The sequence below is a fragment of the Astyanax mexicanus genome, chromosome 14, assembly GCF_023375975.1.
Source record: "Astyanax mexicanus isolate ESR-SI-001 chromosome 14, AstMex3_surface, whole genome shotgun sequence".
Classification (NCBI taxonomy): domain Eukaryota; kingdom Metazoa; phylum Chordata; class Actinopteri; order Characiformes; family Acestrorhamphidae; genus Astyanax; species Astyanax mexicanus.
Window position 1 is genome coordinate 31,068,602 of NC_064421.1, and position 25,587 is coordinate 31,094,188.

The 25,587-nt window shown below is 36.9% G+C and overlaps 1 protein-coding gene across 4 annotated transcripts in view; it reads left to right on the forward strand.

Annotated features, from left to right (window-relative positions):
- Positions 1–597: 597 nt before the first annotated feature.
- bicc1a (BicC family RNA binding protein 1a) overlaps positions 598–25,587 on the forward strand; it is a 51,705-nt gene continuing 26,715 nt past the window's right edge. For 3 of the 4 annotated variants that reach the window (XM_022672761.2, XM_022672763.2, XM_022672765.2), the window contains exons 1-3: positions 598–1,084; positions 14,503–14,534; positions 23,097–23,166. In XM_022672761.2, the coding sequence (XP_022528482.2) occupies positions 886–1,084; positions 14,503–14,534; positions 23,097–23,166 (301 nt within the window). In that variant the 5' untranslated portion in view covers positions 598–885. The remainder of the gene's footprint in view (positions 1,085–14,502; positions 14,535–23,096; positions 23,167–25,587) is intronic. The other variant, XM_022672762.2, reaches the window with a different exon arrangement.

The window sequence follows — 25,587 nt, forward strand, 5'->3', positions numbered from 1 at the left end:
TTAACATATAGTAACTATGGCTTACCATGTCATAACTTTGACTTAGCATCTCATAATTATGACTTACCATCTCAAAATTATGACTTAGCATTTCATAGCAGTCTGATTAAAACATAAACCCGACTATGTGCACTATGTCTCCTGCTCTCTCTCTCTCTATATATATATATATATATACAGCTCTGAAAAAAAAATAATGGACCGCTTAGAAATTATGAGTTTCTTTGATTTTACAATATGAACTTGTTTTCTTTGCATTATTTGAGGTCTGAAAGCTCTTAACCTTTGTTGTTATTTCAGCCATTTCTCATTTTTTGCAAATAAATGCTGTAAATGACTATTTTTATTTGGGAGAAATGTTGTTCGTAGTTTATAGAACAAAACAAAATGCTTATTTTACTCAGTACCTATCTATTTAGTATTCATACACTATTTAGGATTTCGTAATTATGACTTAGTGGAAAGCTTATATTTTAAGTGAATAAGTGCAGGAAATATGCTTCCATAAAAATGTGATCTTACCTTTAAAGATTAAATTTCACGTGTATTTAAACTTGAGCGCGAGGGAATTCTGGGGTCCCGCCCCCTCCTCGCGCTCGAGATTGGAACGCTGGGGGAGGCGCGCGCTGGGCTTCTGATTTTGGCACGTGAACGTTTTAAAAAAGTTCGTTAAGTTTTCTTCAACGGTTTTCAGCCTCGGCCGGAGTGGCAGGAGAGGGTCAGCGGGAGGATGACGGGGGTTAGACGGGCTTTCTGAACGGGGACTCGAACAGTAACGGGCAAGAAACGAGAGAAAGTACGTCTGCTGAGTCGTTCTATGAAAATCTCCGTCTTTCTGTGCGTGTGGAGAACAGTGGCCTCAGAGCAGCGGCGTTTCTGTAAACCATGGCCGCCCAGCTTACCCCTCCGAGCAGCTACTCTCCTCAGCCGGACCCGGGCTCCCTCTCCAACAGCGAGCGGAGCGCCGACTCTCCGCTGCCCGCCTCCGAGGACGATTTCAGCGGCCACGTCTCTCCGCCGGACCCGGCCTGGACGGAGGAGAGGTTTCGGGTGGACCGCAAGAAGTTAGAAACCATGTTACTCGGTAGGTTTAAACGAGAATAAAGTTTGTTTACTGCGAAACAACGTTTTACACAACAACACAAGACATTCGTTTCTTACTTTTATGTACTTTTCCTGAGGAGAAAAGTAAAAAAATAGCAGTTTTTTGTTACCAGTAAAGGGCCGTTAACCTAACGCTAGCATCCTTTTAAACATAGATGTTAGAAACGAACCTAGCTAATATGGTGACCTAGTTAGCCAGCTAGGGCTGATTATTCGTGGCGAAGTGCATATTAATACAGTTTTTTGTTTCACATGACTAACTTTTAATTATTAATTTTAATTATAAACTTTTTTCTTTGTGAATTTGTGCTGAATATAACTGTGGTTAAACTGTGTGTCAGTGTCTCACTCAGCCAGCAGATGTCGCCACTGAGCTTCATGTGTGTCTTGGGTTTGCCAGATTGTTCCATTGTAAAATATGCGTTTGTGTTTCAAGTAGCGTTAAATAAAATAGTTGCCTTAAAAATATTTTTTTTATTTATAATATTTAGTAAGCAATAATTATCATTTAGAAAACCCTGACTAGCACAGTATAAGGCTTTCACAAACAAATTTTGTGATAAAATGGTATGTTTTTATATCGTTTTAATAATAATAATATAAAAACCCTTAAAGGACAACTTAGATGTGCTCCTTTTTTAATGCATTGCCAAAGTATCGGATCAGGACTCGGTTTTGTCAGATACTCAAAATCAGATGACTTGGACTCGAAGGCAAAAATCAGGAAATATTGTAAAAATATATATCTTGATATTCTTCTAATATATAAACGATTTATGATTACAATATAGATTTTAGTTCTTAGATAACAATTTCATTTTTTTATTTGTAAAAAGACAGCTCAATCCTAATTGAAATGCAGTTAATTGAGATCTGGGGGTGTGTTGTTCCCAAGCTCCTTTGCTGTTTGTTGGTAGAATGTTGTAAAGGACACTAGGGGGAGCTCTAATGGCTACATTGCAGTAAAACTCACATTTCTGCTCAGAGCGGTGCCTAAAGGCAATAATTAAATATCAGCCAGCCAATATATTGTTCGATATATAATGTTTCTTATTAGTTCGATTTGGTTCTTTGCTTTTAGAACATGTGAAAATATAATGCGATTTTACTTCTTTTTTAAACTTTATTTGGTAGGGCAGCTTGTGTGCTTGGATCGTTGTCTTGTTGCATGACCCACATTCTCTTGAGGTTCAGTTCATGGACAGACATTCTGACATTTCCATCAACCATGGCAAGTTGTCCTGGCCCAGATGCAGCAAAACAGACCTGACATAGTCCCTAGGGGATTGCAAGAGTGATGTTAACAAAGGGTGTATTCTCAGCAGAATGTTTGAAGGATCAAATCCGGATATTATCCAGAGTTGTCCTTTCAATGAATTACCCACCCGTTCGCCTTTCTGCTCGACTCAACTCATCTTGATTCAGATTCAGTCATGCATATATGGTCTACACATCTAGGCTTACTTGACTTGGCTTACTTGACTTGGAAACCAGTGAAAAGGGTCATTTTCAGAAACGTAAAATCTCATTTGGAACTTCTTTATGTCTCAGTACATCACACTTAGTGATTAAACATATATAATTGTTATTAGAGTAATGCCTAGGATTTGTTTATGTGAAGGAAGGGGTTGCAATATTTTGACCTCTAACAGGAAGTGGGACCTCTTCTTCAGTATAATGTCTTTAGAGCGTGTAAGAAGTCACCTAGAATAGCAAGCCTGAAATGCATGTAACTTTTGTCTCTGTGGTTGTCTGGTTGTCCTCCCCCACTGACCTTTACCCTGTCTGAGGTCACAGGCCAGAATAGGTTCAGTAATTGTAGGAGAAGCGTGAAGCTTTTAAACCAGAGCTGCTTCACCGGACCAGAATGAGGCATACACAAACATACACTCATCCAGCATGATTCACAGTCATGGTCCTGACTGTCCAGCCCACATGTGTAACATCTGGCAGTGTTGTGATTGGCTGGGAGTGTGTGTTTATTTGGGAATCAGTCCTATAATTGGTCAGACTTTAGAGTGGGTGTGATAAGAGGTTCATTTTGTGGAGGCTGGGTTTTATTGCATGTGAAGGAACTGAAGACCCTTTCCAGGAATTGACAGAGGGAGGATACGAGGAAATCATCATTGGTCAGTTCTGTAATTTCATGCTCATTGAAAGAAAGGAGGAGTACCTTTTGTGTGAACTGACATTTCACTGTATGTCATTTTTAATAGTTTAATGTAATGTTTAATGTATTGTGTCTAGGCATGTCCTGATCAGGTTATAAGACAATAGTAGAAGTAGGGGAATTTTCAGTTCTTAGATGCATCTCAGTTTGAATGTGGACAATTCTGAATTGATTCACAAATGCCAAAAATGTTCACATTTTGCGTAACAGGTCTGCATTTTGACTTCCTATTACGCTTGTACAATTCCATGTTCTAAAATATCGTTTGATCTCATATCGTTTGATCTCATGTTTTCCTCAAATTTGTATGTGTGCTCACGTCTGCTTGCGCTGTAGTGCTTTTGTTTTAGCAAAAACGCAAAAACAGCAAACTACCTACTAGGGCTGCACGATTTGGGCAAAATATCTAATTGCGATTTTTCCACAGAATATTGCGATTGCGATTTAAATTGCGATTATTTTTAATCCATCAAAAACCTAAACCTGTATTAGTGGTTACCATACCTATCAAATAAATTTATAAACTTCTTCCACATAAAATATTCACAGGTATCTCAGATTAAATGCAGTTTTCAGTTTTATTTTTAAATTGCAAGTAACAACAAAATAAATAACAAGGTTTAACTGCAACATCAGTAACTGTAAAGTCTGAGTTTTGAGATGCATTTTTACAATATAAATTAACTTAAAAGTAAATCAGTTTTTTTGCACATTAAATGCAAAAGTAGCATCATTAATGCTTGCATGCACAAAAGGTATAACTGCAACATCAGTAACTGACTGGTCCGCTGTGGACAGTAATGCCTTAGCAGAAAAGCTAAAAAAAAAGCAAAATATCGGTTTTATCCTAAACTCTTTGAGTTTTGAGATGCATTTTTACAAATAAATGAACTTAAAAGTAAATCAGTTTTTAGCTGTTAGCTTCATACTGGTAGCTACCAGTGTTGGGCACGTTACTTTGAAAAAGTAATTAGTTATAGTTATTCATTACTTCTCCAAAAAAGTAACTGAGTTACTAACAGAGTTACTCCACTATAAAAGTAATTAGTTACCAGTAAAAGTAACTAATCGCGTTACTTTTTAATATTCGCCCATCAAAAAAGGAAATCAATTATACATTTACTATTAGAAAAATAACAAACGAAAATAAACCCAAAATGTTGACAAAAATATAATCTAACGAATTTAAAAAAAATAAAACGAAATTCTCCACACAACCAAAGAAAATTACTAAAACTTGTAATACTGAAAAAAACGGAAAAAACGGAAAAACGCGTCTGGGGATGAAATTAAACATACCAAGCCACCCTCAAAGGAAATATGTATATATAAACAAAAAAAATAATGGACAAAAACAACAATCTAATGACCGTTAAAATGGTATTAATATAACAACAGCCTTGCCAAAAGAGAATAGAGCTTAGATCAGGCCCAAAACGTGCACGTTTTGCAAGAGAGAAAGAAAGAGAGAGAGAGATTTCTGGTGTGAGTTACTACTCACAGGTAAATATTCTCACGCTGTATCTGCTGTTTCTCTTTCATCTGCCTGGCGCTCATATTGTAATCCCATAGATAGTTCTGCAGTTTCTCAGTGTTTTCTGTCGTATTTTGCGGCTAGCGCGAGCGCTTTACACAAGAACTAACGCCACGGACCAGGTGCCACGCGCTCGGCACAACACCGCCCGCTGTACAACTCCGCTGTACAACAGCGCTTTTAAATTAATTTAACACGAAAATGAGGGTATTCTATCAGTAATTTCAGTTAGTTGTAGTTAGTTTTATAAACACAAAATACAGTTCGAGATAGTTATGTTATTTTCTTTTAATTGCCGTTTTTATCAGATTCAGTTAACACAAATGTTTTTCACTTTCAGTTTTCGCTATTTCGTTCGCTTTAGTGAACAATAATAATTGGTTACTTAGCAACATTATGATTAGCACACCAAAGCTTTATATAAAATAAAAATAGGAGCCCGATTTCGGGTCGGTCCTCGGGTCAGGTCAGGTTCGGGCAGAAAATCTAAGCTCTAAAAGAGAAAGCAGCAGCACCACAAACATCGGAGCAGCTAAAAAGAGCTTAACGTCCTTAATTCGGAACTTGGCTTGTCCACGGCAATCACTGAATTGATTAGAGCAGCAAATCGTCACAATTGTGCCTCACTTCACCACGCCAAACCACAGGCACAGCGGCCAGAAGCTGTTTTAACGCCGTTACTCCCAACACTGGTACAAACTGATATTTATTTATACTGTTTATATATTACTTTTATATTTTATTTAATAATCCCCAAATACTAATAAAATTACAATATAACGAATTCCAAAAGATATAAACGAAAAACGGCACGCAATAGCAGAAATAAAATAAAGAAATATTATTTCTGCCCCAAAAAGACGCGTCGTCACCCCGGCGATGTGTGCGGCGCAAACCGATTAACCCACGCGCGGAGCTTTAAACAGGCAGAGCTGCAGCTGCTGACACGCGTGCAGCACTGTGTGATTATAACAGTGTAACTTGTGGTACATCATAAAGATCATAGTGTGATTTGTTGTATTAAAACAGATCTACCTCACAGACCATTTTCTGGAGCACCATCTGACAGAGCGCAAAGGAAAGCGGAGGGAATTCTCTGCTGACCCGGCGCGAGTTCGGGCATCAAGTCAGGTTCGGGTTCGCAGACAATCTGAACTCTACAACGCATTTAAACAATTGCACAGTGTCCGCCTGGCTTTAAATTATTTTATCCAAGTCTTCCACTCATGTCCAAGCGCCACTTTAAATTTAATTCACCCTGATGTAGCTGCAATGGAGAGAGCGGCAGTGCATGCTGGCTTCGTTGCGTTGAACGCAGCCCCGCCCTCCAGTGAAAAAAATATTCAAATGAATCCAGCCCCTGCTGCATCAGGCCAATCGGAGAAGAGCAGGCGGTGTGCTCACACACACACACAAGCCTCTCAGACACAGAACAGGCGCTTTTAACCACATAAGTTGGAAACACTTGCAGGCTATTGGCTAATTCAAATCGCAGCTCCTGCGATTGAAAAATCGCGTCCATTCAAATCGCGATTTCGATTAAAAAACGATTAATCGTTCAGCCCTACTACCTACCTACTAAGCCATCCGCTTCATTTTCCTCCAAACTGTCGAAAAAGCGTTGCTGTGCTGAAGACTCTTAGCCTCTCTCTTACTCTCTTTATCTCTCTCACTCACTTTGTGATGCACAAACACAGCTTATGGCACAAATATGCAGCTACACTTACGCTTAATTCCTTCATTAAAGCTCCCAGTTACTTCATCTTTTACACTAGAAGGCGCACTTAAAATACTTCAATTTTCCTAAATATCATCAGAGTGCCTTATAATCTGATGCGCCTGTATAAATGTTACCAGCAAACAAATGTTACCAACAAATTTTGATTTAGTTTTAGTGTCTTATGACAAAAATAGCATTTAGTGTTAGTCATACATTAGTTATCTGAAATGTTTTTAGTTTTAGTCGACTAAATATCATAAGAATGTAGTCGACTAAAACTACAGTAAATTTAGTCGACTAAATTTAAAGGGTGTAAATGTAAATGGTTTTTCATCAGTTCCCTTGAATTATTACCTATACACTTTTAAAAAATCACTTATTTTATTGTTATATTTTCATTACATCTCTTTCCTTTCTGACCTGTTCCTGCTGTCAACACTAGCTAAATGTGGGACTAAACAGATGATCTTAATGAGTGAGTTCTGTATCAGTAAGATTCCCTTTACAGAACAGCAGTGGTGTGTTTTAGTATACAGCCGAGTTAAACACACCATCAGCTCATGAAATAACATTAGCACTGAAACGCTGATCTTTGCATGCACGCTGATCTTTGCACGCTGATCTCAGGCTTCAGCATGTTTGCAGAAGCTGAAAGATTTGTATTGTTATTACCGGAGATGGAGTTGCTTCACACGGTTTACACGTTGTCGCGACATTAAAGGAGAAATATATCGCCTCTTTCTCTCTGCTGACGCTGTTGAGTTAACTCCGAGTCGAGCCCCGTAAGTAACGACAGTTTACGCGAGTCTGTCCTCCTGGGTTTTTTATGTGAACGCTGCAGAAGAGACAGGTACTGATTGGTTGACTACTCCGCTTGTCCCGCCTCCCCACTTACGCTAAAGTAGTAGTGATTGGATCTCTTCCTAATTGGTACCTACCTTTCACAAAACTAAATCAGTTCTGATTGGATTTCGTCCCTGCCAAACATTTTCGTCTCGTTTTTATTCGTTGACGAAAATGTCAGTTAATTTTGTCTCGATTTTATTTTTTTTTATTCTGGTTTTATTTAGTTATCGTCTCGTTTTCATCTTGAAAAAAAGCTTTGTTGAGGAAAACTATGATGAAAATTATTCGTCAACGAAATTAACACTGGTGCATTGTTATACAGGAGTTTTAGTTTAGTTTACCAGCACCGAGGCTGGAGCAGTATTAGCGTTAGCTGCTAGCTCTTTCGCCATTCAGAGGTGAGTATTATCGACCTGTAGCCTGCTGCTAACCCCAGCGAGCACTGCTGAAGTAGCATTACCCGCTAAACGCTAGCTCTTTCGCCATTCAGAGGTGAGTATTTTTGGCCTGTAGCCTGCGTGTTTACCATGTTAAAACAAGTTATGTGGGACGAACCACTAGCTAATATTGCCCTGGCTTACCGAAACACTCAGGGTTCCTCAGTGTAGCGCTGTCGGGCAGCATTTACTAGCACTAATCGCCAGTAGCGGTTAGCCGCTAATGCTGCTGCACCCAGCCTTAGTGGAAATTTAGAAATCTTACTGAAAATAAACAGAATTGCTTTACTCACCCAAATAAGAGTTTTTTAGGAGAGAAAACTGTGTACACTAACAAACAGCATTCATTTGACTTTAAAATATATATATTTTTAAAGAATTACAGTTTTGTTTACCTAGCTCAGCTTTACTTAACTCTTACCTATCCTTATTGTTTGGCATACCTTGAGTTATCTTGTGCATGTACTCACACCATTTTCTCTTGATGGAACTTACATATGGAGGTTATACAAACTAGTTTTAGCAATAGGTTCCTTACACTTAAAGAATATATAGTAGTATATAATAGATGTATAGTGTATGAGAAGTGTTATTGTTCTGTTTTTTAAATGCATACAGTTAGCCTCTCTGTTTCACATTGCGTCCTTGGTGCAGGTGGTGCATGCGAGACCTGCTAATGACTCTCAGCTGGCTGTGATTTAGAGCCTGACTGGCAAATTCAGCTAATATTACATTTTATTATCCAACTGCTCAGAGTTAAATGTGAAACAGAAGGTAGAATCTGTCTAAAATGATTTGGTGCTTGTTTGTCTTTAGTATTGTTGATAGATTGTTGAAGTAATACTGGAGTTGAAGTAAGCTAAAAGAACCGAATGCCAGCGTCCCATTGAAACATTTAATACAGTGTGTGCATGTGTTTTTTTTTTTTATCAAAAGCATCAGTATGTAGTAATTGTACCCTTATATCAGCAGCTTTAGAGTCATGTTAATGGTACACTAACTGTAATATGGAGAACCGGTGTGTCCTCGCCAAACTGTGTAACGCTGCATAACCCTAGTCATATTTCTGCAAAATGCTATAATATTACTTTAGGTCTTCAGTCCACGTTATTCTTTTACTTAATGCTTCTTTTGTATTTATTTGTGTGTCAATAAATTCACATCTTTGTTTATTGTATGATTTCCTTAAGAAGCAGCATCAGATCAGACTTTCCCCATGGCATATGAACTTTAACAAGGTGGGGCTGGGCAATATTGTACATTTTTTGTAAAAAAAAATCTTGATATTCTTCAAATATTTAAGCGATTCTCAATCACAATTTAGATTTTTAGTTCTTACATAACAACTTCACAATGATGCACTGTAAATGGTTAAGTAATAACTTATTATTTGTTTGTTCATCAAAGAACTATCTGATTCTCTCTGTGTGAATTTCAATCGTGTGATCTACTGTGGCTTTATTTGTCTTCATATGGCCTTATGTTAGATGTAGCACTGTCAAAATGCATGGTGGTGTGCTGTGGCAGCTGAGAAAATGATTACTCAACAATGCATCAACATATCAGAATAAAGCATATATATGACTGCAAAGAACAACAGAAAATCTTATTGTTTTTAAAAACTACGGCGTTATCGCTCTCCGTGATTAGTCCATTGTAGAAAATAATAATAAACACTTCTGCAGAGTGTCTTTCACAGTAACTTTCTGTGACTGGTTTCCTGTTTTTTTTTATTTTATTTTTTTTATCTCCAGTTCTCAATTCTGAAGTATAACCCAGTGTCTGAGGAGAGCTATGTTGTTTCCCCTGTGGCTGTGCTTACACCAACTTAGAACCTCATGTCAATGCATGGGCTTGTTTTGAATCATTGAGTAAAATTTACACTCAATGTCTGAACCGATTTACTCAGTGAGTCAAATCTACACTTAACATCTTTTCTTCCATACACTACACATATCACATGATAATTCACTAAATATTAGCGGATTTTCAAGTTTAAATGTCTCTCAGCCGCTAAGCAATAATTTTGGTATAGTGACAACAATGTTTGTGACAGTTTGTTGCTATATATACACATTCACAGTGTGAATTTAATATAACTATATAATAATAATAATAATAATAATAATAATAATAAAACAGTTATCTAAAAAGGATACCAATTGGTCGTTCATTTTTAAGTAAAAGGTTGTATTTTCTCTTGTGTATTTATAATTGTTAAGCAAGCAAAAGTTTTATCTGATTACTCAATTAATTGAAGGAATTTTCAGTAGAATACTGGATTACTAAAATATTCTATAGCTGCAGCCCTAAACTAGAGCAACATTTAGTGAATAATTATAGGCTGTTTCATAGCTTTTTGAGGGTTTGGATTTTAGAAGGTGAAGCTGGTCCCAGAACAGTTATTTTTGTCGGCTACTAAACATTCTTCTTCTGTTTCTGAGCTCTGTGGAACTCTGTTCAACTCTGAGCTGAGAGAAACACATTGAGGCAATTAGCTACTCTCATTCACTCGCTTACTCAACACATTCCTCGCTCTCTTTCACAGTATGAAATTTGCCGGAGCTTAGTTGTGACTGTGTGCTTGAATGTATAAGTAAAATCGAGAGAACCTGCGTCTCATTAGCACACAGGAACACACTCAAAAATTGAGTTCTGCTGAACTACATTCCATACAGAGCAGGAAAGAGCTGAAATCAATGCCTGCTTTTCTAATTCTCTCTCTTTCTCTCTCTCACTCACTTACTCTCACACACACACACACACACACACACACACACACACACACACACACACAATCCACTTAACATTCTATCTGGTTAGTGGTTTGCTATTTTAGCCTTTTCTTTCTGTTGTCTCTGTATGTATGCTTGCATTACATGAGTATATGCTTCTATAGTATATTTTGGTGCATCTTTGTGGAAATGATATACTACATTACATATTTAAATTATGTTCATATAAGTGATGCTTGTGCAATTATGTAGAAGTATTTTAAATACAATTCCAAATTAGAAAAGGTTTGGGCAGTATGGAAAAGCAAATAAAATGCAATGTTTCTTTACATTTCCTTTGACTTTTATTTAATTGCAGACAGTATGAACCCTGTATATTAAATTTTATTTGTTAATAAACATCCATTACTGTATTTCAGGCAAGCAACACATTATTTATTATTATTAATTAAAATACATGGATATTCCTGGCAAATATACAATCTTGTAGCTGCATATGTTTCTGTTTGATCTCAATGTACATTTTTGCATTAATGCTGCATCACAGAAGTTAAGTAACTCCTTAAGGTGACAGATTTTGATTTTGAACTGATAATACGATTGGTGGTTTGTAGATCCCATCACTGACTCCTGTCTATTGGAGGATCTGTTAGGATGGATATAAACTTGCTGTTTACTACACGTTTATGTACGCATGATGGCTGCCCAGCGTATCCTCTGTTTGTCTGAATTGTTGGTTGTGCACGTCCTTCAGAAATGTATGAGATCCGTACGCAAGGTACAGTGCACACAAAACCACTAGTGCAGCACTCGGCGACATTAAACTGATTTAAAGTTGTGAGGTGCAGTGGTATAATGTGTCCTTTCCTCTCCATAGAGATACATACTTTTTAGAACCACTGTAGAAAGATCAACATTGTTTAAAAAGATGTTGTGGAAACGTGTATATTGAAATAGTAACAATCCGAACACAGCTATGTCTGCACACAGCAGGAGATAAGCTTCCAGACAATACCAACCCTGGGTCGACGTTGGGGATTTTACTTGTTTTACAAATTTTGCTATGAGACAGATTGTTACATTTTACCAAGGTTACATTTCTGCTGCTGCTTACAAACCCCTTTTTTTAGGGAAGACCGTGATTGTGCAAACATTGCTGCACAGTAAAATAGTGCACCACCACTAACTCGGCTAAACTTTCCTAAGCCCTTTTCACACAAGTGGCGTAACCCAAAGCTTTTCGGGATATTTTCAGCTGTATTCAAAATTTCATATCAGTCATACTGGACATTATCTGAATATTGTCCTGCCAGCCCTGAACTGAGTTATTTACATGTGAACTTTTGGAGTTAATGTTAATGATTATATTTATTGCTCTTCCAGATTTCATCTTGACCTCCACAGTTCCCCTGAACTAATTTTTTTTTTATAACATCCTGCACTGTGGGATCTTTAGGCTGAAAATTCTTGGCAATTGTCTTATATTTCTTGTCTTCTGGACATCACTTGCTTTTGTTTTCAGATCTTAAGACGTATGCTTAGATAAACCTATGGTGTTTAATGAGTGTTGGAACAAATTTGGAAATTTAATTCAGCTGAGATTTTCTGATGGACATTGTTGTGCATCGATCAAAATCCAAACATTTCTTGAACATCTTTAAAACAATGCTCCCAAACATTTAATAGCCCCAAATATATTGTGTGAAGGTCTCTTCATCCTTACTTTGCTTTTGATTTATATTTTGCTTTTGTTTGTCTTATCTTTTCCTTTAGAAGTCTGGTGTTGTGATTGCCTAGTTTTGATAGTCAGTGTGATACTTCGGATCAGATGGATTAGAAGATAAACACATTTTTGCTTGGTTTGAACTGATCTGACCGGATATGCCATTAAACATGCCTAATTTAATTAGCTCTGTTTTCCTCTGGAATGAGGATAATGTTATTTGAGTCGGGTAGAGGTATTAATTTGGGGTGTTGTTATAATAACAACAGGTAATTCATGTAGAGATAAAGGTCATTAACAAATCTGCCTCTCCTTTTCTCAGCCTTGTATGATTCAGTGAGAACTCTTTCTGTATAGATTCCAGACTCCTAGTGTTTCAGGAAACAGTGGTCAGTTCTTGTTGCAAAAGTTTATAGAAGAGAGAGGAGAGTGGTTACACTTTGTGGATAAAGTACTCAGACATCTGCTTATTCATTGTTTTTTTTTCTGAAGTCAATATTATTGAAAGAGTTTATCATATGCTTTTGTTGGAGCAACTGTCTCTACTGTCCTGAAAGGGCTTTCTACTAGATTGTGGAGTGTTTCTGTGATCATTTGACTGTTGTGATTGCTGTTGGATGATCACCATCCCATCTCATCCCCAACTCCTGAACTCATCCCAAGAGTATTCTATGGAGCTCTGTCATTCCAGAGAACACAGTCCTTCTACAGTTTCGCAGCTCAGTTCTGGAGAAAGGCCTCGCTTCACATAAGGCATGGTGCCAATGTTTATCTGCTTCAGCTAGTCCTACTGTTTTGGCAGTACTTCTTTAAAGGGACAAGACAAGGTGTGTGTTTGAATTTGCACATCTGTGTCAACAATAAGTGTAAATTAAAGTATCTGATTGCATTTATTGTAAAGACATAAAGTGTATAGTTCTATTCATATCACAGCAGTTTAGCCCCGCCCACTCACAGTGAAGTTACTAGGAGAATTTCTGTGTTTTGTCTTTTGCCAACCCTTAAATGATTCTGTGCTTGTTTTTTGTTCATGTACCATAACATCCATCATTGTACCACTCTACTCTGCTCCAGTTCGTTCCACTGGTCCGGCCAGTGACCGGGGAGCTGATGAATAAAATGCACCTTCTGAGTGAGGAGGTGATGACTGGGCTGACTGAGCGGTTCAGTTTCTGGGGTCAGCGGTGTTTGATTTGTTTTCGAAGGAGAGCCCTGGGCTTCACTTCTTCCCGTCTGGAGCTCCAGTGTGTTGCTGAAATATGGAGAAACATGTTTATGATTATCCGTGTAATCAGGTCTTCCTCGTTTCAGCCTGGCCGGCCCTGATCCCTATCCCGCCTTTGGCAGCGGCAAGGAATTCCCGGATGGACAGATGGGCTTTCAGAAAAGTGATTTGTGGTTGATGCGGAGGGGTGCACGAAGGGTCTCTCTATCTTTATTTCTCTTTCTCTCTCTCTGTTTTTCACCCTGTCTTCACAGATTGTTATCTGCACACACTTTCACACACAGGCCTGGATACATTTTAGGCTCCTAAAGCTACCAAAAATAATAAGCTGCAGTGTTTTTATTAGCTGAGAGTTGTCTGTGCTTCAATGCTCAGTATAAGGTAGTATGATATGGACAAAAATTGCAGTTTGTGTTAAAAGTATTCTATATCCTTATAAAGATAATGTGAAACGAGATAAGTAAATAGATTTTTGGACCCTTGGCTTGGCCGCATTCATTTTAGTTTAAGAAGCAGTTTGGTATGTGCGTTCACTGGGGACCTCTACCTTCCTCTACATCGCTCTGCCTCCAGCTTAGTAAGGTGAAGTGAGTGATATTACGCACTATATAGTGTACACACGGGGATAATGGAAATTGAGCTTGGTGTTGTTCACAATGTTATCAAAGCTCTGACAATGTGTTTATCATGAAAAGTCATATCACCTTAACAGCGCTATGCGTCTGGGTTGTTTTTACCTCTCCAAGTTTGGCACGTTTATGCATGTTTCATGCAAAGTATCGAAAACAGGCACCACATTTTTTCTTTCGGGACTTGGTAGTACTGAGACATTTCGATACCAGAAGCTATGGTCCTCAAAACCTTTTGTCTACAACAGATCTAAAAAAATGTTGGAACCACTCGTTTAAAATGTGGGTTCACCTCATCATAATTCATTTCCATTAGCAGTAAGAGCAGAATCAAGCACTGCTGAATATTTGTGTGACTCTCTTTTCTTCTTCCTTCCAGCAGCGAGTGGAGGTGAAGACTTCTTTCAGAAGGTAAGACTGCCTCTCTTTCTAGAGTTTTCCTGTGTTTGGATGGTTTAAATGTAGGGTGGGGGAACGCTGGTCCTAGAAGTTCAGACTCCTACACATTGTGTTGTGATTTTCCAGCTTTTCCATGCTCACCTATTTCAACTCCCCTGGTTTGCTGCCGGGTTAAGGGGGTGTGCTGGGGAAGGGAATTCAGCAAACTGTGCTGGACTCCAGTCCTCAGTTTTCACATCCTTGGTTTAAATGGTCCATGGCCAGGTTAGAGAGTAGTTTGTCGGGCGAGATGTTTATTATTACTTATTGGTGTTTTGAGCTGCATTTAACAGACTAATATGTGCTATTCAGGGTTAAGACTGAATTCTAAGGATTCTGAGGTTTCTGCTCTGAATTTTGTTTGTAATTATGGTATATCAAGTATTTCTGCTTCTCTCTTTGTTCTGTTGTGATAAAAAAACAAAAAACTATATTATCGTCAGGACTGCATGGCATTAGCACTCGCTGCTTTACCATTGGCCTCTTGTTTTTATAGTTTCCCTGGAATCAGCAGCGGAAGTCAGGGAGACATTGTGTTGAAATGTTACAAGCTCCCTGCTGAAATACCACTGAAGTGGGTCACATTCGTTTGTATTTCTGCCCTCATGAGGACCACATGGTTTCTCTCACAGGTGTTGACATTTTTCTCTCCGACTTTAGACAAAACATTTGCCCCAACATCACCTTGTCTGACATTAAGACGCAAAGGAATTTCTGAATCACAAATTTCAACATCCCTTTTTAAATCCAAGTTTTTTTTTTAACAAGTTGTTGTTATTTAAGTGCCATATTCTTAGGTACACTACATGGTAGGGCTGGGCAAAACAAATTGTAAAAAACAATCGTTATTTTTTTCAAATATATTCTCAATTACAATTTTTTGTTCTTACATAACAACTGATTTTTTTATTTGTAAACAGCACCAATTAGTGATTTAATTATTTTTTTCCTTTTTATATGAATAGTATGCAGCCCCCTTGAACTTTTTTGAGCTTTTATATTAAACACGGTGTGAACATAACCTCCATTTTAGTCAATGAAAAGTGTAAAATATGAAAATCACTGTTATATGAAAGTTATTTACAGGTTTTTCTATTGAAATTTCGCATTAAAACAGTAATTTAATTAATCAAAATACATTTAATTAACCTCCCAGCCCTACTACATGGACAAAAGTATTGGGACAACTACACATTACACTACACAAGCACTAATGACATTTGGTACTAAATTCCTAGGCATTAATAGGGGGGTGCAGGAGTGCTTCTGTCGGACTTTTGGCTCATTTATTTATTCAGAAGTGCATTTATCAGAGACTTAATGCTGGATTTAATAAAGATCCCTATTCAAGTTTATCCTAAAAATGTTTGGTTAACCAGGGTCATGGTCTGACCGGTCAAGTTCATCCACCTCTTGCTTTGATACCTAGAGCAGAATTCATGGTGAAACAGAAAAGGGGCATTTGCCCAAACTGATTAAACAAGGTTGAAAGCCTAAAGTTGTCCAAAACATTTTGGTATGCTGAAGTATCAGGATTTTCCTTTACTGGAACTAAAGGGCTTGAGCCAAATTCTAATAGCCTCATAGCATTATCCCTCTTTCACCAAACTTTATAGTTGGCACAGTGCAGTCAGGCAGGTAACATTCTCCTCATGTTTTCCAAACCCAGACTTGTCCATCAGATGGCCAGATAGATAAGCGTGATTCATTACTCTGTAGTGGATAAGCAGATATGAAGATGAATGAATGAATGAATGGACGGCTAAAATTGATGTTAGCAAATCAGTCACTGTGACACCAAAAGTCTTTAAACTTATTTTATTTGTAAAAAAAAATGTTTGGTGCATCCGAAGACATCCAACACATCGAACAGGGATCAAATGTGGATTTTGGACTTTTATGTTGCTATACCAGATCTAATAAAATATGCCTGGTTTGGTTCAGTACATGCCAAAGTAAAAATGTAAAAAAGTTTTATTTCTGAGCACAGTGAATCATGTCTAACCTATTATCGGTGGTGATAATCACCATGAAAGAGATGCAGCAAGTGAAAATCAGAATGTTATATGCCTTTAAAGAGCTGGCCAACTAGATCAGGTGTTATACTTATATATTAACATATCTGTACAACTGCAAATAATAAGTGTCTCACAGAGGTATGTTATGGGTCTGTCGTTAAAACGTATATCAGACCACTTCAACTGTGTGTGTGGTCCACTGGAGATCTCTTCCATCTGCACACTGCCAAAAACAGCAGTGAAACGGGGGCTGTGGGAATGTGCTAATACCCATGGAAAATACCACCATAGAGCGTCATGAAAAGCATCGTGAGCTGGGTATGATCCTGATTTCAGTGAATTTACAGTTATTGTGTCTGTTTAATATTGTTTGCATGTGTTTAGGGCAATTCTGTGTACACCAGGTCACTTCACGTAAGTAGTATCTAATGTATTTAAATTCAGCAGTCTAGTTGTTCAGCAGACCAAAATCTGTGTGGGATAGAATATGCAAATTTGCATATTATGTGGAAATCATATTTTATTTTTTCATTTAAGAAGTTTGTTTGTACATCTGCACAATAGTTACATTGCAGGAAGTGCGATGTTAAATTACATGCAAAATTTACACTGTTCTCATTATGTGAAAAAGATTCGGATCACTGATTTATTTAACAAAATTACAGTATGTTAAATTGTTACTCCACAAGTGCACTATAGATAGCTGCACTTGCTTAGTGACAATACCCATGCTGTACTGACACTGGCAGCGACACACACAGTCCTTCATATCACCCAAGTTTGTCTGTTGTGAGTGTTCCTAACCACTCACATGCACCCGCATATGCACACACACTCACACACACAGCCTGATTTGGACGCTGATGGTTTGTATTGAAGCATAATGAGATTTTCATGTTCCCACACAGTGAGTGTTAATTTGGGATGCTAAAGCTCTATAAAGATGATACATGTTGGTAAAATGACTTGAGGTAATGGCATAACTACTGTTTCATAGTAGTGCTGGGCGATTTTCACAATAAATTGGGTTAATTTGAATTACAGTTTTAATGCAATTTTCAAAATGAAGTAATTCAGATATTTTATCTTTTTAATCTAAAATATCCGAAAATGCTACTCATTTCTGAAGTGTTTATCCTTCTTACCTTACTTACTGGCACCTCCCACAGACTAACCTGCGCATATTTTCTAAATGTTCCGCTAAGGACTGAGCTCATACCGAAAATCTTCATGCACTTGCAACACACACACTTGGTTGGATAAAACATATATTTGGCAAGAAATAAATTCTACCGCTTCTAAAAACTGCAGCATCATCGCTCTCTGGTGAGGATCTGTGATTATGTGGAATGGTGGAAAACAATAAGAATCTCTCATTCAAAGTTTCTTGTGTGACTCATTTAGTGTGTTATTTCTTATTTTTTAGTCACATGATTATTTAACAAAATAATTGAATATATATAAGTTGAAAAAAAAAAGAAAAAAAAAAAAAATATATATATATATATATATATTCATTGATTAAATAGATTAAAATCGGAAATCAGATTTTTTTTAGATCACAGGGAATCTGCCAGTCAGCTTGCATTATGGGAACTGGTTCTAAGTGCTTGTGGTTCAGACTCTTGAATTCTTTCTTTCAAGGTCACGTGTTGAGCATTTTTAGATGACGTGACTTTTAGCATCATTCCTCAGCTTTTCGCTGTTGAGTTTGGATTACGAAGTGCTGGAAAAGCCTCTATTTCCCGTCAGAGATGTGACACAGGTTTGCAGTGTGTTTAGACGGTTAATAGCTCTGTTGAAATCCAAATTACAGCCCTGTAACAGCTGGGCACACATGATTTAAGACAGAAGCTGCAGCTGTATTCTTCCACTTTCGAGACATTTTCCCGCACTGCAGAGAAGGTTTCCTTTTATTTTGGTAAATTTCAGTGTTGGTGGGAGGAGGATTTGGTGACACAAACCAGAAACACGCTTTGTAACACAAGCCTCCCGAGCTGATTAGAATTAAGAGGAGAGATAAATTCTTCAGTGAGACGCAGACCAGAATGTTTCCGAGTTATTGGAAGCATTTCATTTGAGGGGAACCTATGAATAGAGCGATTCTGTGTGCGGTATGCGTGGGTTTGGGGAATTAACGTGTCAGTGGAACATTAAGACCATGGCTTGCTCACGCATTTGAGGACGGTGTCCTGGCTGCGTTCTGGTGTAGTGCATTCATTTGCACGCCAGTGTTCTCGTGCCTGTTGCTAGATATGACCCATCACACAGCTTTTAGCTATTATATATGAGCTAAGAGGCTATAATAGCTGTCTCAGATACTGATATATTAGATAACTCACTGTTGATTCCTTTAAGACTTGGAGAGATTTAGATCATTATGAACTGGATTTCCACATTGGGCTGTGCACAGATTTATACTGTCCAGGGAACAGCTTCAGGGTTTGTTTTATTGTTGGTAGGTGAATCCTATGCACTGTAAGCCTGAATATGTTTAATTTGCTTAAATAATTTGAGACAACCGTTTGCCTTTTATGCTTAGTGCAAACTAATTAAAAATTCACTTAATTCATGTTTTTATTATATCAGTTGCATTGCACAATAATTCTACATCACATTTTATGGGCAGGTGAATAAATTTATTGTAATATTAAAGTTTACAATCTACAAGTTTACCTAAGTCCTTGATATTTTCGTATTATTATCATTAGCAATTTAATATTATTAGTGTGTTCTGAATTTAGATCAAACAGAAATGTTAATCGAATGTCAGTGGTTGGGTCTAGATGGAAAACCTCTGGTTTTAATATCATGTGGCTGTTGGTTGATGACCAACAAAGCATTATAGTGTTGAGCATCTTTTGGACCTCAAGTAGAACAGTGGTTTTGTTAGCTGTAGCTCATGCAGCTCCATATAAACACTTCATGAACAGTGGTAAAAAACGATGGTGTGTTTTGTTCTGAAGTCGTTCCATGTGGAGGCTAAATGCCTGGGAGACGTTTTAGAGCCAAAACCTCTTTCATGAGGATCATGAAGTACACAAATCTCCAGACCTGAGCCAAGAGCTTTTTAGAATAGAGAGGGAACACAGAGGAAGTATGTGCAGCTCCACCAAGCTGTTGCAGTTCGGTTTCAAAAGCAGAACCAATCTTTTCATGATATTTATGTCCACATTACTCTACATGCTTTATTTATGTGCTGGTTTTGGTTCTTTCTGTGCAAGCCTAATTAGCCGTGGTTCTGCTGGACTGAACGTAATCTGTTTCTGGAAACTTAAACAGCTCTGCAATCAACCATCACCTGCCCACAGTTAGATACGTCTACAGAAAGAGTTTTATAGTGGAGCGTGTGTGTGTGTGGTACACTTACATCTGTCTAGAACTGGTCAATATTACAATATTTATGGTAATAAATTAGGAGTGTGTGACGCATAGACATGTGTTGTGTATAACCTCAAACAGGAGCATGATAAATTGAACATTTTACCTTGATTATGATTAATGATCAATTATACAAAAAAATCTTTTACTTGCTCATGTCGTATTCTGGAGGTCATGTGACTACACATGTGGCAGTCCAATTTCAAACCTTGAGGAGGAAATTATTACCAGTATTGAGTTAAATTTCATATCATATTCATATTTTATTGTATTAACAGTATGATCTAATAAAAATATTGAGGATATAATCAGTACTTAAAGAACACTGACCCAACTCCACAGTTAATTAAAGAGAGATAGATGATATTCAGGAAAGAATGAATAAACATCACTTTACTTTTTAGGAAAGAGTATCTAAATAGCAGAACATCAGAATCTGCCATTGCTGAGGCCTTTTGACTATGTGTACATGTTAAATGTATTTGTTGTGAAATAAATTTTGGCCATATTATCTCGCCCTATTACAGCTTAAGCTTTCTGGGTAGGACTCTCATTCTCGTCTACAATTATCAATCTTTGTCCACATACATACAGTTTCCTTTCGTTTTTTTCATTCACCTTCTGTTTCTGATATTCTGGACTTTGAATAGTATCCCTGACAGATAAGGTAAAAAAAACATTGATTTTTTTTTTTTTGTATCTGTCTAGCAAGTAAACAGTCAGTTTGGGAATGTTTGTGTTAAGCAGAAAAATTAGACAAACGTAAGAATCTGAGACACTTTACCAGATCCAAACTGGGGTGACTAGTAGGGTTGGGCGGTCATAGTAGGGTTGGGCGGACTAGTAGGGTTGGGCGGGGGGGGGGGGGGTTGCATAAGCTGCGTAAGTCCTGTGTTTATGTGGCTACAATACCATCAAATTCTGTTATTTTTAAGCTGAAAAAGGATCAAATATAAAGTTCATTTTTTTACAGACTAAGTAAACACTGCACACACATTTAAGTCAATCACACATTTAATGTTGAACCATCAGTCTAAGAGATTAAAAATGTTTTAAAAAAAGCTATCACTTTCAGAATTAGTTGAACATTTTATCCTAATTAACTGATGATTAATTTACAATAATTTCAAAGAATTATGGGCTAACCTTTTTTTCTGATACAGTTGACTCGAGTTTCTCAATTGGCTCAGTTGTTGAGTTTTCCACCAAATTGTTTACATGTTGCAGACAAACAGTGACGGGAAGTATAAACAAAATAAATTATTACAATTACAAATTGTTACAATGTGCTAAAATAACCATAAGCTGCTCTTTCTCTTTAAAACAAAAATGAATTTGACTTGTTAACCATGACTTGTGCCTGTTTATTTGAATATTTTATTCCTTTTATGCTTTATTCCTGTACATGTCCTGCTGTGTTACAATGCTGGTTGGATTTGCTTCAACACACAAAGGACAAATGCCAGGCTGACTGGCTTGTGTTAGAGAAGATAGCTGGTGTGTGTGTGTGTGTGTGTTTGTGTGTTTGTGTGTGTGTAAGAGAGAGAGCATGCTGCAGCCCTGGAGATGTTTTTCAGGTTTTCTCTGAACAGCTTGAACACATTTGTCGGATTTAACATTTCAGCTCGCTCATTTTAGCGTAATTGAATCGTACACACATTGGTCGAAGTTGTGGGCGTGTGTTAAATGTCAAATCTGTGTTTTGTCACTTGTGCGCCTGTGCCATATGTGCTCGTGTGTGTGCATAAATCTAGCCTGGTGAATGTACGGGTGTCTTAAAGTGCTTTTAGTGTTAATTTATGACTTCATAAAACCTTTGGAAACAGTTTAAAGAACAAACTTGGAGTTATTATAGGATGCATAGTGTTCTCTGTAGGATTTATGTTTCTCTGTTTGTTTGGAGCAGATGGAAATAAAGAGCCCTTACTGTGTGCTGCAAAGCCAGTGTGACAGTCACCAAATTTATGATGTAGTTTAATTACAGTCTTATTAATAAGTTTTAGTTAGAAATCATATTGTGCTAAAATGTCAATATAAATTCTTGTCTGAACATAATGTAGATTGTTGTTGTTAATGCTTTAACATTAACATGTTTCATTACAGAGTGGGTAAAATATTCTTCCAAATTAAGTACTTAAATGCATGGAATATTAATAGTAATGATAGTTCATTACTAGCTTATACATTACTAGATAAATTGGTTAAAATTAAAACATGAAGTGATTCCTTGTCATGTGTGTGTTGAAGTTGATCATATTTAATTTAAGTATAGATGCACCAGAATATTAATCATATATGCAGTTACCCATAGTTTTATTGTTATCACAATATTTTTCACAACAAAACACATTGTAAGAGCTGCAGGATTGCTTTAATTAACATTAAATAACAGCTTCAAACCATATTTTTAAAACTAACAGGTTAAAATAAAAGAATAGGCTTATTGAAAATAATAAAAACATAAATGCAGTTTGCTTAATCAATTAATTTTAAAGTAGTGCGGCCAGCATCAGCCAATTGTAGTAGTGCCTTCAGTGCCGCTTGGTCCCTTTCCAGCATACAATAAATACATCAGCAAGTAACGGCTTCAAATATTATCCGTCATTGTGCATCCCAAATAATAAAATATGCTGTTTTAGTTCTTAAGTTGTAACAAATGGTAACAAAAGCATCGTAGCTTTAACCCATCTGACTAAATTGTCTGATTATTTTTCCACATCTCCTGCATCTGTCATTTCAGAATAAGAGCCCTCTGCAGTGTTTTGTAATTGCAATAATAATTTTGCAGTGTTGAGCGAAATTAAACAAAAAATCTGATACTTTTTAAAATTGATTTTAAAAATACATTCAAATAAATAAATAAATAAATAACATTTTAATTTATGTGTTTTATAAATGATAAAAAAACTGTTCTCTGTGTTCAGATTTGTGACTAAATCTGAAGGCACATTGATATCATTGATAACTGTGTGGTGTATACAGTATTGTGGATAATTGAGTACTCGATTCTACTCTCACTCCTTTATCAATACTAATACTACTAATAATAGTCAGTGTTTGTAGTCACTGATATAGCATGCATTAAGTGTGATGTCTGACCTAATGTGTGCTTGTGTGTTTTTTATGTGTTTTGCAGGTAATGGATGAGACCAACACTCAAATCACATGGCCCTCCAAACTGAAGATCGGAGCCAAGTCCAAAAAAGGTCTGGACACACACACACACACACACTCACACAAACAAACATGCTCACATTCACACACAAACATCCACAAATACACACGTGCACACACATACAGTCCCCTACCAATCACTAAGCATTTAAAGGGGCAAATAATGGGAAAGCTTCCTAGTAAGGGGGCAGATATGAATTAAGGTAACACTGAAAAGAAAAAAATGTAAAAAGTCTCCCTCCCTCTTTTTTACAATATAAACGCACTTGTATTCCTGTCTTTGTAAGAAAAATACCATGTTTTTCTATAGATCCATGGCGGTTTCATACTCTTTCATTGTGTGCGTAATATCACAATATGTTTGTTATTAATTTCATAATATTATACTGCAACTAATAAATATTAAAGTTTATTTAGTATAAAGATAACAGTTTCATTCATTCAATAGAAACAAAAAATCTATGGACAGTAACTTTACCAAGACTTTGATTTTATATAGAATAATAATGTGTAACAAATTAAAAAATGTTAATTTGTTTAATTTGTTAAAAAAAATTTTTTGTTTGTAATCTACCATAAAAGGGAAGTGAAGCATATTTAGTGTATCCATATAAACTGCAAACAAATACAGTAAATAGCAAAACAAACAATAGGCTGCTTTCAAAAATTTTATCACAGTGTGATTTTTTTTTTATTGTGTCAGAAAAGTGTGCAATGTTATTGTGTATTATACGATATGGCACACCCCTACTGTGTGTGTTCTGTAAACAGTCTCATTGTCTATATACAAAACCATAATGTATGAAAGTTCATGTGTGGCTGCCAAAGGCTGAATGATTGTGTTTATTCACACACAAACACACTCTTATACTTTTAACAGCATTCTTTTCAATGTGCAGGAATTAACACACACACATAAACACTGGAAACTGATGATTTCCATATGGCAGGAAGGGAAACCATTTCGGGTGTTACACACACACACACACACACAAACCACCTCTAAACTACAGCTCACGTGTGTGTGTGCGTGTATGCGTTTGTGTATACACCCTATCACATCACCCTTGGCTCAGTCCTGATCTACTTTCCTAATCTCCTAAACTCAGTCCAATATTTATAAATGTATACACACTCCCAATATTCCATAAGCAACCCATAAACATGAAAGAGAGTAAGTGACAGAGAGAGAAAGAGAGAAAATGTTTATTTTTGTTAAAAATGCACAGAAATTAACATTTTTAATCGACACTGAAAGCAAACAAAATGGAAAACATTTTTTTTCTTTTATATTCACACTTTTTTCCGCCATAACACAAATTAAAAAACCTAGATGTATTTTTCTAAAAAAAAAAAAAAAAAAAAAGCAATTACAAAACTATAGTTAATAAATATGTATTTACCAACAAACTTCATAACATCGCAGCAGAAAAACTAACAAAGGGCTTTTAATTATGAATTAAAGATGCAGACACACCAGCCTTCTACCCTAGGTCTGGAGTAGCTTAATCTGGTTGATTGCTAACAACCAGATTAAAGTATGTAATACTGCAGGCCTCGAATGGGCTGGAGAGTTTTAGCTCAAATGCTAGCCAACTGTTTTTCCCAGCTGGATTACTCGCTTAGTTAATGACAGACCAAAGTCACTGTGTGTGTCTTCAGACATCTCTGTGACTACAGGACTAAAGCCCTCCTGTCATTTTTTGGCTCAGTTTTGGGTTTTAGAATCCAGTGCGATTGCTGCTGAAAATCATCCAAACGTTAGAGCAAACACTGCAATATAGCCTAAAATAAATTAGCAATTTTTCAGTACAAATTATTCAGTCTTTTCACTTATTCAGCAGAACTCTTTTTTTGGGTGGCCAAATATTCAGTGCATTTCTAGCTTTTGTGTATTTTTAGTATTTCATTGTATTGGTGTCAGTGCAGATTAGGGCTTCAGTTAATTCAGACTGTAGTAACTATCATTCTCTCTCTCAAAAAATCCGACCCGACCCAGCCCGAGCCCGTGCACGTTCTGCCCGAGCCCGACCCAACCCGAACCATGAACTGTCATTATGAGCCCGACCCGATCCGCCCCATAATTTGGCTGTTTTCGGGTTGATTGAATGAGCGAAATATAATTAGAATTATGTTAATTAACACTGTAACATAGCATAAAACTATTATTTAATTAAAATTATTTTTAAGAACAGCTACACACAGTGCTGCAAGTCAAATGCGGAGGCGTTCACGTGCGCCCAGAGCTACGTGATTACATTTTTCATTTTTATTATAGTTTAATTTTATTTTGTTTTTATTTTTTCTCCTACAGTTCAGTAAGTTTTAATTTCTTTTTAGAGTGGGCTTGCTAGTTTTTATTAGGTTTCACATATCTCATTAGAGAGATCAATCTAAGAAACGAGAGAGAGAGATAGAGAGACAGAGAGAGAGAGAGAGAGAGAGAGAGAGAG